The sequence below is a fragment of the Microplitis mediator genome, chromosome 5 (assembly GCF_029852145.1).
Source record: "Microplitis mediator isolate UGA2020A chromosome 5, iyMicMedi2.1, whole genome shotgun sequence".
Classification (NCBI taxonomy): Eukaryota; Metazoa; Arthropoda; class Insecta; order Hymenoptera; family Braconidae; genus Microplitis; species Microplitis mediator.
The window spans coordinates 25,577,441-25,592,596 of NC_079973.1; the positions used below are offsets into that span (position 1 = coordinate 25,577,441).

Sequence of the window (15,156 nt, forward strand, 5' to 3'; positions counted from 1 at the left end):
CATAGTCTATAATAATAATGTAATATAAGATTGTACGATGAGGCAACTGGGCTGGAAATGGGCGTCATCGTTGAACGAATCGCCGATCATTAATCACCACCCGAGAAGCTCTTGTTATTAATCTCGCTCGTGGTCGTGCTGGCGGTGGTGGATGCTAATAGCAGTGGTGGCCAAGAAACTAATAACGTGTAGCCGCTTAAATTCCAACGCACATTCTTGCTGATGCCTTTTTTATTGCTCTTATTCCCTGCTGTTAATTAGCACACCTATTTTAGACAATAATAATAATGATAATAATAACAGCGGACGTCTTTGTTATGTAGCGCATAAGACGGATTATTTTATTCCGAGTTATATTAAGAAGTAACTGGGGGGGGGGGACTGGGAGGGGACGCGAATGAAACTTGGTATCGTCGCATACCGGAAAGTTTTGTGTTCACCGACTGGGAGGATTTTCCGGGCTCACAAGCTTGAGAGAGTGTTATAACGTGACTACTAAAAGATAGTTTCTCGCCCGGTCTAACTCTCTCACGATCTTGTCATGCGCATCTTTCGCATAATCCGTCAACGCGACGACCGAGCATGTTAAATTTAATTACTTCACTAATCGCTTATAAAGATATATATGTATATAAATTTATAACGCTGATGAACACAGTGATTGTACTCAAAAGCGTAAGATATTTTTGCTGAGCATCTTGTAATGTTGACAGTATCTTAACTATCTCGTTTACATCGTCTGCATTTAATTTACGCAGGTACACAACACAATTTTGTTCTCTGCTCTACTCAACTTTCAAATAATAATGCGCTGATGCTTTGCTTGTTGAGGGGTTTCGGGATTCGTCGGCAAAGTGAAATTAAAAAATTTAATTATTTTTTTTAAAATTAAATTGGAAAAAAATTGCCCTTACCCTCTAGCTCTTAAAGTCGACGATGAGTATTTTAAATATGTAATTATGCCGAGTACATTAGAGAGATAGGAACTAAAAAACGCTTTGTATAGTAATTTTAGTTTGATGGGCGTAACCGGTGCCCATCAAAAAGTATATCCCGTGAAAACTAATCTACACATTTGTCTACATATGAATGCATGTGGTGGCTTTCTTAATCTTTTGGAAGAAAGGGTTTTACTACCGAAGCATCGGGCAAATCATCAGCAGCTGGCGTTTAGTTTCCTATAGATTGCTCATATAATACATATATTATATATATATTGAGGGATTTAAAAATAGTGGATAGACGTCAAAAATGAAACTCGAGACTGCCTCAAGAGGAAAGCGTCGGTGGACGCCAAAAAACGGCAGATGGTGCAGCATTAAAGGTGCGTCTGATCCAGGTATACTCGGGCCAGCGGATCGGAAGCGAGCGTGATCGGCAATAGAGCTACGAGAATTAAAAAAGTAAAAAGTAATGAAAAGGTAGAGGAGAATAAGGAGAAGAAGACCGAGCTGAAGATGGAGATGGAGGAGAAAAATAACAAGACAACGGCTCGCACCTGCTCTCGTGCTGCGAGCCCTTGAAGGCACGGCGAGCTGGAAACATTTTTTAAAAATGCCAAAGCCCTCAGTATTTTTTCACCGTCTCATCATGGTTAAAATCCAGAAGACCGGAATATTCTCAAGTCAACTGGCTCTAGAGCCATCGCTGGCCAGCCGAGCAGAGCCTTCGCTCGACGGGTTGAGTGTACATATAAAACTATACTCGAACCGGCTCTGCGTGTATAGTGGCAGGACACACAGCCTTTAATACTACAAGCCAGAAAGAAAATTGCTTCGGATCGCGCGGAAGGCCATCAAGCCCTCAATCATACGGTTTTTTACTTTTTGTTCTCGAGCTTGCTATCGACCTCCAATGCACACCATATGTCGATTTAACTGCCACAAAATTATTTCTCTTCAACCCTGTTTCTATATATATATATTTATATACATACATATTTTATTTATACACACGTGCATCTACATGTATATATGTATATACAGACATAGAAATACCCACGTGTGCCGCTGGTTATATATATATATATTATAGTCCAACGAACGGATATATTTCTATCTAAAGGTGTTTGTCGATAGCATCAGAGAAGTACACGTAATATTTGTTCAAGAGAAAAAGTTTTTCTCTTTGACAGCAACAACAACAAGGAGGAGGAAGCCGCGATATACATAACACAGAAGCGTGGTCTCTGTGTGCCTAAAATAGATACTAGTGTCTCTTTTTCCCTTGAACTAGGGGTATAGCATCGACTCGGTTTTAAAAGCCCGTACCGGCGCAGGCAGTGTATGCTAATGCATTATTTACATGCGATCCGAGGCTCGGACTGGCCACGAGGGGACGGCAGGTGCTGCTCCGCAAAACCCACCAGAGAATTATGAGCCCTCACGCTGCTGATGTCTCTCCCGGTCCACGACATTCATTTTTTTTCAACGCCGGTATTTTTTAAACTCTTTTAATCGCTACAATAATCGCACATTCAGATAATCCGCTTGACTGTACATGAAAATTTTTTCCAGCCATATTTAATCTCGAAAAAATATAAATAAATAAATATTCAATATCAGGGAATCCGTGTACGAGCTTTAATAGCCTAATAAATATTTAAAAAATCTACGTATATTCATAACAATAATCGCAATAGTAATAATAATAACAGTAACAGTAATAATAATAATAGTAATAATAATAGAAAGAATGAAACAGATTGAAAAAGTGAATCTCATTTCATAAAGCATCATCTCGCTTTTGCACAGAGCGCAGCCACGCATAGATTGTTAATTAGTTGTGTAGTTCGCAGGCTTCTGATGATAGTAGAAGCATCAAAGCATCAGAACCAAGGGGAGCAGACTAATTTCTCCATCGGTTTGCTCTGTTGCACCTGCTGATCTGACGTACGTGTATATTTTATACATCCATAGACCGCGGCGAATAAACAGCGAATGTACATTCCCAATCCAACACTTTTCAAGCTTCGGGTCTTATTAAAACGTCAAAAGCATTCATTTTATTCCCAGCTATTGATCGTGTCTTTTAAATATCGACATGCCTATTTGTATGCACACACACTTAATGAACAAGAATAAAAATATGGAAACATGTACGTTATAATCATACTGAAATGATAAATTTTATTCAAGAGTATACGCGCATAACAAATGTATACATGTATATGTATGTATGTACCTGGCAGCAGTGGCTCATTGGCATAAGCCAGCAGGTACGGATAAGGATCTACGGACGTGAGTGCCTTTTCGACTTGAAAAACAGCCCGAGGATCCCTAGAAAAGACAAGACACTAGTCTAGTGTAACATAATAAATGTAGATTGTAGATCTCTCAACGAATAAAAATGCAGATAGACTGGAAAAACATGAGGCTCTGCAGCAACACGCTGCTGGTTGCTCCAATGCGGGAAAATATAAAATAGTTTTAGGGAGTAGTTTGTACGTATTTAACAAGAGGGAAAAATGTAAGCAGGGGACACAAAAATAGTCGGGACCCTGCGGGCGTCCGGCAGGCCTCGAAAGATGAAAACCACCTGCCGTAAGGGGTCCAACACAACGGCCTAAGAACCGGATGGGAGAAGGGCACACAAAAACGGTCGTTTCTCTCCCCTCAAAATCCTCAGGGCTCACCTTTCCAGTTTATGTTTATATAGTAAGTTGTGTTGGCATTTGTGATGGTATGGGATTCGGAGCTATAGCTGCACACACAACTACAACCGCATCCTCGTTCTTCCTTCATCGTTAGTCGTTGGTTGTCGACGTCGCTGTCGTTGCCGCTCTCTCGTCTCTCTTGCTCTCACTCAATTCCACTATGTCCATATCCCCCCTACACTCTTCCTATTTCATAGTATTAGTACCAAACCAGTTGAGGAAACGAACGTCTCTTAATCCCCTCCAAGGTTCAACTTGAGGCAAGGTACGCATCCCTCTCTACCAAACCTTACCAATATATATATAAATATATAAATATATATATATACATATATATAGTATAGTGCACGTTACGCGAAGAACGGGAGAGAGTGGAGTAAAAAATAGGGAAGCGATGCGGTGGGGGGTTGCACTGCTGCTTACGCGTCCCGACGCTCAGTTGCCGTGCGACCGTTGAAAGGCGCGCATGTTAAACATTCTCGCATGTACTTTTGCTCAGTACATCTATCCAAGTCACATCTTTCGCGCCAACAGTCCACCAATTTTATTGTTATTATTTATTTATTTTTTTTAATTTCCCAGTGCACGCAACTGAGGATCGCTAATTAGTAATCAAAATACTATTACTTTTAAGTGCAATTATTTTACTCACCACAAGTGAAAGTGTTTTGAAAAGAATATATATATATTTTTTTTTAACATTCCACTGGGATATTTTTAAATTTATTTAACAAATAAATTTGTGTGCAGTGTGATTTGTGTATCATTTTTGGAGCTTGTGCCAATTTTTAAATTAATGGATAACAATATTGTGCTATGTTACTTATGATTTGTAATTATATTCGAGCGAGAAAGTAGTGTGATTGATATATTTATTTGCTGATGATATTTGCGGCCGAGTGATTTTTTTAAGTGATCGGAGCAAGTGATTGAGCAGACAAATAATGAGGTACGATATCGTACGGTGAAAAATTTTTTTTTTGAGTGTTTGAGTTTATATATTTTTTTACAAAATATATGCATGCGAGAGAAACTAAATCTTATACATATATATTTTGTGCGGTGAGCTTAAAAGCGCGTGTTTGCCGCGCGTGCTCTAGTTACCCTCGTGGGCTGATAACATTTTTGCCACCTGTGCCAAGTGGATTACTAATACTGACGTGGATGAGATATTACCGCGGTCATTTACGTCAATATGGATACAAGGCAGCTGTCTAGAATCATGCAATTACTCTGGATAAACATAACAATCTTGCTCTTGTGTAACGGTGAGTAGTCGATAGCTAATTTTGGAGTATTTTTAAAATTTTTAAATTTTACCGCCAGTTTTATGAAAGGGGGAAACTGACGAATGAAAGAGTTTTTTAAAATGTTAATGTTAATATTGAAGACTGAAGAGTAGAGCGAGAACGGAATTCAGCTGGATATGGTACGAGAAGTGGAGTACGCATTGTTCGTTCCGATACGGCTGAATTATCCGAAAGAATGTTATCTTTTTTTTTTAAATTTATGTACTGTATGTAATATCGGGACTTACAAACATCGAATAGTAATTGCGTGCGTTATTTGTTTAAACAACTGTCGTTTTGTTGGCACAAAACGGGTGATAAATTAAACAATAACATTCTATTTAATGTTAAAAGTTTATTTTAACGTAAGTTTGTGTGATAAAGTTTTTAAAGTTACACAAAATACTATTTTGTAAACTTTTATATATTGAATTATTTATATTGATTCTCATATATTTTTATAAATAATGGCTTTTTTATTTAATAAAACTTGTTTAAAATGGAGAAAAACACCTGAATTTAATATTTATGGAATATTTGTATTTACATATTTTAATTAAAAATAATAATTACAATACATATATATTTATATACAGGTTTTAAATATATGCAGATTGAATCGATGACGAGATTTTATTTTAAGCAAATTAATAAATCACTTATTTAAATAATTTAATTAAATGAATATATATGTATAATATATATTGATAATGCTCCGAAAAAATTAAGCGTAAAAATGGCCGGAGTAAAAAAAATTGAGTTTTAATTTTTGGTTATTGAAAAACTATATTTTATTTTTGGCCCATGTAAATTTACACAAGTAATTTCAATTGGAAAATTGAATGATGAAAATTTTAGTTTCCAATAATGAAAAGTTACTTTACGAAAAATTCCGCGTAACTTAATTTAATTAATTATTTTAATCAAACAAATTTTAATAAAATTAAAACATTTAGCATTCGGTAACAAACTATAAAAAAAAAACAATTGCCCACAATATTTACATATATTTTAATAAGTTAATTATTCCCTGTAGTGTAACTTTATAAAGTATATATATATATATATGTAGTTAAACAAGACGGCTGTCCTCGAATCCCATTTATCCATCGATCAGCCCCGACGGAAGTTAAAGTAGTAGTATTAGTTTAATAAAGTATAAAGGTGAAGTAATATAATATATAAAAACGATCGCGATCGACGAAACATGACGCGTGTATCAGAAAGTTAAGTCAGGCAAGACGGAGTAAAATAAAGTCCTACATAGCGAAACTAAGTAAAGTATACAATAGCATAGCAGCAAGAAAGCAATAAGCCGCAGCAATACTAGCGGTAGCCAGTTATGTTGGTGTTAGCAGAGTTCGATCGAGCATTAAATCAAGGCCGTGAAAGTAGCCCGAGTGGCAACGCAGAAACAGAGTACACGTTTCAAAGGTATTGTGGCGTACGTGCGATCGGCATTGCTCACGTTCGGCCTGGGGATACGGCAAACTGCACCGGACGTGTGTTACGAGAGAGTGATCCGGAATTGCAGTCAGCTATAGGTGAGAGGGTAGATTGAGCCAATTCTAAACCCTCTGTTAGAAGCAGAACTACCGCTGGCACCAATACCCCGTACCAGCAGGAGCAATACCAGTTTTGTAGCAGAACCAGAACCAGAACCAGAACCAGCAGCAATGGTACCGGTGGAAATTGCCCCGAAGTGCAAACCAAGTGGTTTTCAACGCTCAACTAATTCCATCGGGACAAACTCAATGACTATTTAAATGCCCTAATGGCCAATTGCAAGTCACAGAACTCTCACTCGCGGCCATCGATGTTAATTATTTAATTCCAGATTTTGTCCTTTCGAACAGGGGATTTTAATTCAGTTGCCGTGGACAAGTTTCACTCGACCCAACTCTTTGAAGGAGGCTTTTATCGCCATTTCATGACAACAAAGAAAATATCCATACAAACTATAGACTATGGATACTTAAACAATAATAATATGACTCTTGTCTTGTCTCTTGTGTCTTTTGTGAACCACGAGTGCTATTATTGGCGGTAGTGATGGTGATGGTACGCTGTACTTGCGTACCAACATTTAGGTGCGTTGTCTACAAAGGTCCCCCGTTATTAGTGACGTTACCAAAATTATTTGATGCTACAGCAAACTACAAAGCTTCTAACCACACCTGAATTTAACCTCCGCATATTTCCACTCAGCCATCTTCAATACTTTGTCATCCTCACATACTCCTACCCTATATATATATATATATATATATATATGTGTATGTATATACGTAATTTTAAACACCAACAATTTAAATTATGCAATTGTCCGTAACAAAATCTATTTATATTGATTTGCCAGAACGGGAATAAATTTTATACATTTTAAACAATAACCCGCCCGCAGATATTCGCGTATGATAAATTTTATATCAAATGTTAAATATTAAATATCAAATGCGCGTGACTCGGAATAGTAATACGTGGCAAATAATTTTATCACCAACGATCGATCGAAAATTCCATTTTCGATAGTTTCAAAATGTTAAAAAAAAAGTAACTTAAATCATATATAATTTATATATGTATACCAAGCGTCATAAATATATACGTGTCACACTATATAAATCATAATGAAAAGTTTATTCGTATAAATGTTTATGACGGTTAAATTTATACCAACAATTTGAGTATTAATTTTTTTCCCCCCATAGTAAACATTATATAAATTACCTAAAACCAAAATACATACATATAGATGTATTTTATTTATAAATAATATCTCAAAAAATAAAATATATCATAGCGGTATAATTTTTTATAAAAATAATAATTTCAAAAAAAAAATTTGATTTATTTATGACATCATTTATGTATGTATCATTAAGCGGATTTATATTCGTTAAATCTCCAGCTCTAATGTCTGTTATTATTCATAAAAAAGTATCTATCATCATTATTAATTTACCCATCCTATCACTACTATTATTATCATCATTATTATTACTAGCACAAAAAAGCACTTTATTGATGACTATCGCCATGGAAATATAAAATTTCAAAATCATTACAATCCTTGACTTGTGATACGTCAGTTCGTTTAATTTCTCTCCCCAGCCGGTTTTTCGGGATATCAATTATCCCTCTTTTCTACTTATGACCACAAAGTGATGACACGGAAAATAACAACCAACATGGTTGTCGGGTTATATACTGGATCCATTTAAAGCATTTGAGTATACACTGCAGTCGCAATAACTTAACCGCACTCGCTGGAGATTCTACCAATGTAAATGTCTATATTTATATATCTGCATCCAATAAATACCCACATTATCCTTGCACATATATATATTTATAAGTATATGTATACAACTCTATTTAATTATTTTACGCAATAATTAATATAATTAATTTCAATGGGTATTCCAATGAGCATGTCATTTTAATAATGACCTACCGATCAAATTAAATATTTATTGATTATTTATGATATAATACAAATTAACATTAAATTTATTACTACCGAACAAATAGATTTTACACTCTGGTAGTTCTCTATTCAATTGATAATCAACATTTACATAAGCTTTCTCAAATACATATATATAGATATACATTTCATTGATTAGATAGCAGATGATGGCATTCTGCATTGTGGAGTTAAGTGACAACAGCAAACGGAGTGCAACATATTTACCGAGCAATAAAAGAAACACTGCTTACACCTTTTCGTGTTACGTAATTTTTATCGCCGTACGGTTATAAAAAAAATTACTGCAATAAAGGCCTGTCATCCTTGATGAATTCTCGTTTATGTATTTCTAAAGCTAAGCAGTGAAGCACCGTCACGCTTGGCCTCCATCTATCTCCGTCTTAGCTATTTTTCTTTTCTACGTACTATTTTAAAAAAATATTAATTCACTTAATTACCGGTTGTGTAATGCATTTCCACAGCAAAAGAAAACACCGGATAAATATCGACGCATTGGTTTTTATTATTTCTTCACAACAGACGATAAATTGAGTAAATGTGTGATCAATCTGTCGAGTAAAAAATCCGAGAATAAGTCACTGCAGTGAGCAATGAGTATTTTTCTCAGTCACGTATCGAGTGAGTGGGTTGTCGAACGAAAAATGTGAGTTTCCCGTGTGCTGGTTGCTGGCCAGTATTGAGGATACTCGGGTGTCCCATCCAGCTGAGCTTACTGAGCTAAAAGGTCCCGATGGGAAGCGTCCTCTAGCGAGAGGTTGCACTACGTGAAACTTATTTTTTTATTTTTCTTGCTTTTATTTTACTTCAACTTCTTCGTCTTCTTCTTCTTCTTCTTCTTCTTCTTCTTTTTCTTTTACTCCCACTCCTATTTCTTCTTTGGCATACTTGCCCGATTACTCGTCTCACGAGGAAAGAATGTAAAAAAATCTAAAGAAGACGAATAAGACCAAGAAATACAAGTAGAGTTGAGTTTCTCGAATAGTAGTACAGAGCAGTAAGTAAGAAAAAACAACGCTCGCGATGGAAAGCATCACATAGGTCGGAAAAACAAATGAAAATAGTACTTATAAGAAACGTGTGACTATTTTTTACAAAGACTTTTATTCTACTTGAACTATAAACTTACACATGTATATATGTATACATGTATAACCACAAAGTAGTAGCATTTACGATCGTAAAGTCGTATAGAGTTACAGGAAAAGGTCTTTCGCCACCGATCGTATTCAGCTGCAGTAGCAAACTAGTGTCGTGGCAACTCCGCAAGTTACATGTAAAACCGTCCTTTCAATTGTTACGACACTTGTTCGTATACATATACACTCTTAAATCTTTAATGTACAAACTCTCTATACACAAAGAGTTAATTTGCTTTAGCAGTCGACAGAAACGTGTTAAATTGCTCCATAGAAAGCGATTGAGTTAGAAATTTTTTTAGTGCACATTAAAGACCGCGAACTAACGCCTATAGTAAAAAGGGCTTAAACAAAACCAGACATTTAGGTGCCAAAAGTGTAAGTCGCCATCACCAAGTTTATGTAGCTCAACTGCCAAATGCATATATTTCAGGACATAAATTAATTTAACACGGTGTAAATCTGGGAGTAGTAAGCACCGAGTGATGACGCCATATATCCGCAGTTATAAGTGTGGTTGGAAAAAGGGGTTGAAATGTAAAATGACTATAATGTCTAGCTCTCCTACTTCCTTTCACCGACTTCTTCGTCGCTCGACGTAGGCCATGTATTTTTTATGTATTATGTGTAAGTCTTTGTATATTTATATAAATGTATGAGTATATAAATAAAAAATACCGGCATAGTTTAATCGATAAAGACTTATTTAGGTCCATTAGGTTGTAAAAAAGTCGATAAGACGACAAGAGAGAGAGAAAGAGTGGAGTAGACTACTGCGACAACGACAAGCAAAATGAAATCCCCAGTACGCCACCGCTTACGGATTGAAACAACTCGCGGGAGGACGAGTGTGCTCGACCTGGTGCTTGGCACGCTACGACAATTCAACGACCAGCTCGCGACCTCAACAAGAATCTTACACACATACACGCACACATGTACATATATTTTAAATAAGCATAAAGTCGGTTCTTCTGGTTGCTGCATACCCTTCTACTGGGCACTCCACCCAGTCCTACTCCTATTCCTATTAATACCAATGTGGACACGAATTGTATACGCAGATGGCATACGCTAGGGTCTGCAATTGTGGACGTGCCAACTGACGGTCACGACTTGTAGACACAGGCTTATATTTTCCTTATTTCGAGTTTTTTCAACTTATTTCTTTCTTTCTTTCTTTATTTAGTTTTTTTTGTTCTTCGTCCTCGTAAGTCGTTAGTAAGACACGCAGGCTGTATTCTAATGAGGATTTTTTTATTCTTCCCGCAGTGTGTACTTTTTATTCGTACACAGGGTGTTTTGTATGTAGAGTCTACTTGCCATTCTGAAGAATCAAGAGACATCCTGAAAGTAATACACGAGGAATTGTAAAGCATTATTTTATTTCTCGGTATCCACTTCTCTGTAATCGCTGCGTACCGACACGTAGTAGATGATGAAATGTAGCCCCGAGGTAAATTGTTCGTCGAAGTTGGCCAATAATCCTCTTCCTATTATAACGTTGTCATTGCCTCCAGCAAATGTATTTATGAACTCTCAGGAATCTCGATATTCGTCGTGCAGCCATTTTATTATTTTTTTTAGGCTATTTTAAGAACAAACTTCTGCTTTATTAAAATGTTATTAATTTTTTAGTATGTTGCATCTATATTTTTAAATAATAACATTTTTGTCGATATTATTGAATTTTTCTGCTGATATAATGAAATATTTTCATAATTAAATTTTACGAAAAATATTTAATAAATAAATTTATTATAAAATTGATTAAAAAAAAAAAAAACTTAAAACGGATGCAATTAAAATAAATTACAAGTCGGCACAGTGATGTGAACAATGGTCCCGAGCGGATTCTCATTGATCTTCAATTGGGATTGTTCGTTCGACAATAAACGGGAAGGAAAGTAAAGATAGTGGTGATGCGATGACATCTATTATATTACTTACACCGTCACATAGAAATTACTGTATCCATGAAAAGATGTAGTAAACCCGGTCCTCCATTTATATATTATACGTGATCATTGATCACGTTAGTTACTCAAAATAGCTCTTATACCTTTGTTATTATACGACACAGCGATATCCCATGTTGCGCCACATTTATAGACCGACTATAGAGTATGGAACTGTTAAGCTGTAACAGTTGATGCTGCAGCCTCCGTATGTGTTTTCCACGAATCAACGGTCACTCGATGGCATCTCCAGCCGATGGCCTCTATATCTACGCATCCCAATGTACCCGCACACATTCACAGTAAACCGTCGTTTAAATCCAGCAATGTAAACGTACAATTCACCGTGAGCCGAGACATAACCCGAGGTAACGGTACTTCCGTGTTAAGAGCCCTCTCGTAAAATTCAACGTAAATTTACGTCTTCACTTTGAGAATACCAGCCAGTTATATGATAATAACAGTACCGTGATCCGAATACGCTTGACAACTCGCGTTTTATCATCATATTATAACCTACCAAGATATATATATATACTATAGATGTAGGTATGTCTGGGGTTGTATGTCATCTATATACAGATAGACATGAAAATAATCCACGTGGGATTTGATGTATCATAGATCGTATTACCTAATACGCGATGTAACGACGAATGTCATATCAAGCGTTCATGTCTGACGTCTCTCCTATAAATACTATTAACATCCGTCTGTTTTATATCCCAGTATGTATATACTCGACTTGATAATGCTCGATGAATAATATATTAGCTATCAGGAATTAAAGAGAGAAAATAAATATAATAAGTATCATAATCCAACTCATCATCAAAGAAACTTTGGTAGAAATTTATGCTCGCGATAAAAACATCCGGTTGCTCTTTGGCCTGGCATTCTCTGCTCACTGGTTATTCTCTTCTCAGTTCTTACATTAGGTATATATAGATATATAGATAAAATGTTGACGACGGCGAAGAAAAGGGGATGATAACGTCCAAGTGCTCTATAAAGAATACTACTACACATTCTGGTTGTCGATTTTTACCAGAGACTCGAGAAGATATCACGCTTATATTCTCGATATTGTTTGAGCCAATAGTAGAGAGCATGACTTTCTCGTATAGATGTATATAGATATATAGGTCCTCTTGTTTAACTTTTTTTTTTTTCATTTCCTTATTCCTTTTGTCTTTATTTTCCTCGTCTGCTGTAACGACGTCACTTGTTCAGCCAAGCGTCTTTTCCTTCCCGCGGTATTGGACGAGTTTCCTGTGTGCGAATTTCTCGTTTGAAGACAACCTCTTCTCTTACTATCTGTTAGTGCCATCCTCTCGAATCGTTTATGAGATCCTCGGTTTTGTTGATTATAATTCAATTTCTAGCAGACGACAAGAGACCGAGTACGACAACTACGACAACTTGCTGAGATAGATGTGTATTTATATGTACAGATATAGATGAAGGTTTAACTAGAGGGATGGGATGGAATGAGGATTTAAAGATAAAGAAAAATAAAATAAAATGAGGATGTGCAGAATTGTCAAAAGCCAAGATTATTGTTATTGCCAATTTGAATTTATTTCCCAATAATTTGCAGGAGAAATCACAGACAATAAAGAACAGACTTCATCATTTACCGTTTGCTGTTTACTTCAAAATGACCCTATAAAAGAGTCAATTTGAATCCTCGTTCACAAATAGCTATATACTGTTTACAAATACTGATGCGCGCTTCAACAACCTCCCCTTTATAATATTTTCGTATAATTTTCATCATAACATTGTTAGTAGATTTTATCACCGCAATCCCCAAACGCTGGGTTTTATTATGAATGATGATCATGTATATCTATATATAGATATTTATAATGAACGATACGATTAAATGTCAATGAAGTGAAAACATTAAACACACTAAGCTATATACTGTCATGCTGTCGCAAAATAAACTCCGCATAATTATTATATTACATTACTTTAATTAATATATGTAAATATGCATATATATATATGAACGTGGATATACAAATAAATAAATGGCTTGTTATTATTTCGTGTTACAGCTCTATCACAAGTGCAAGCAGCCGAAGAAAGCCAAGTTGACACGCAAGAGGGCTCAACCGTGCTGCTCAGATGCCGATTTCAGAACGTCAAAGAAAATGCCACGAGCTTCTGGTTAACTCACACTAACAATGTGCACGACAATGCGGCAATCGATGACAAGCCCCTGTCGCCAAATTATAGCGTCTACATGAACCTCAAAGAGGGACGTTATGACTTGGAAATTCGCAATGTATCGTATGAACGCAATAATGGTAAATATGAGTGTCGTATTAAGATGAGCGGCAGTGGGGAGAATTTGTATCACAAAAATGTGACACTCACGGTACTGAGGGCACCAGGACCGCCAACAATCTCGCCAACTTCGACCCCAGCCACCGAGGGCAAGCCTCTTCAGTTACACTGTAACACTAACGGAGGCAGTCCTGAACCTGAGGTAAAATGGTATCGTGACAACAGTGTACGACTTCTTCACACTGGTCGCACACTTGAGATTGTACCGACGAAAAATGACAACGGTGCTATTTTTCGTTGTGTCGTACGTAATCGGGCTATGCCTGACGGCGAAACACTGAATGCGTCAGTGAGATTAGACGTCGATTACTTTCCTCGTGTGACAGTTGGTCCGGAAAATCCTCTAAAGGTCGAGGTAAACGGCAGAGCTGTTTTAAAATGTAACGTCGATTCAAAACCAGCAGTCGGTATGGTTCGTTGGATGAGAGACGGAAGTTTTATTGCGACCAGCTTTGAACACGTGATACCACGAGTAGCGATTCAAGATGCCGGAAAGTATACTTGCGAAGCGGACAACAATATTGGAAAAAGTGGTGAAGCATCGCTGACCCTTGATGTGCTGTATCCACCGACAGTTAAGATAGAAGGTGATACAACGCGTATTGCAGAGGTTGAAGACACAATAACAGTACACTGTCATGTATCCGCAAATCCACTGGCATCGATTGTCGAGTGGACTCGTGAAGGACGACAGGAATTCCGTGAATCTGGACCTCTATTGCGGCTGAATCGCGTCACCGCTGATCACGCTGGGAATTATACTTGTCAAGCGATCAATATCATACATCCTACCGGTGGTGAGAGCAAGAATTACTCAGCACAGGCACGGGTTAACATTCGCATACGTCACAAACCAGGACCGGCTAGAGTAACTCCAGACTCGCCGGTTGCGGTCGAAAATACGCGAGTTATACTCACATGTATGGCTAGCCCCGCTGGTTATCCAGAACCTCAGTACAAATGGTGGAAGGAGGGAGATGATCAGGGTCTACAGCTGCCTATTGAGACAACTGGACCGCAGTTTATCATACCTTCAGTCCATCTAGGTCATGACGGGACATACAAATGTCATGCACTCAATGAAATTGGTACAGGCGAAGCTGCTTCCATCAAACTTACTGTCACTCAGCCACCCAAAATTCTCACCAAGTTACAGCCCCACGTCACAAGAAAGTGAGTAATACTGTTTCCTAAATTATTGTCACCATTTACTACAGTTAGAAAAAAAAAAGAAAATAAAAAAAACTAATTTAACTAAATTTTTTTT

The 15,156-nt window shown here is 36.9% G+C and overlaps 1 protein-coding gene across 2 annotated transcripts in view; it reads left to right on the forward strand.

Annotated features, from left to right (window-relative positions):
• Positions 1-15,156, forward strand: part of LOC130668796 (hemicentin-2) — a 127,720-nt gene that overhangs the window by 108,804 nt on the left and 3,760 nt on the right. Inside the window, exons 1-2 of one of the 2 annotated variants that reach the window (XM_057471263.1) lie at positions 4,082-4,923; positions 13,598-15,062. In XM_057471263.1, coding sequence (XP_057327246.1) covers positions 4,851-4,923; positions 13,598-15,062 — 1,538 coding nt within the window. In that variant the 5' untranslated portion in view covers positions 4,082-4,850. Of the gene's footprint in view, positions 1-4,081; positions 4,924-13,597; positions 15,063-15,156 lie in introns of those variants that run through there. The other variant, XM_057471264.1, reaches the window with a different exon arrangement.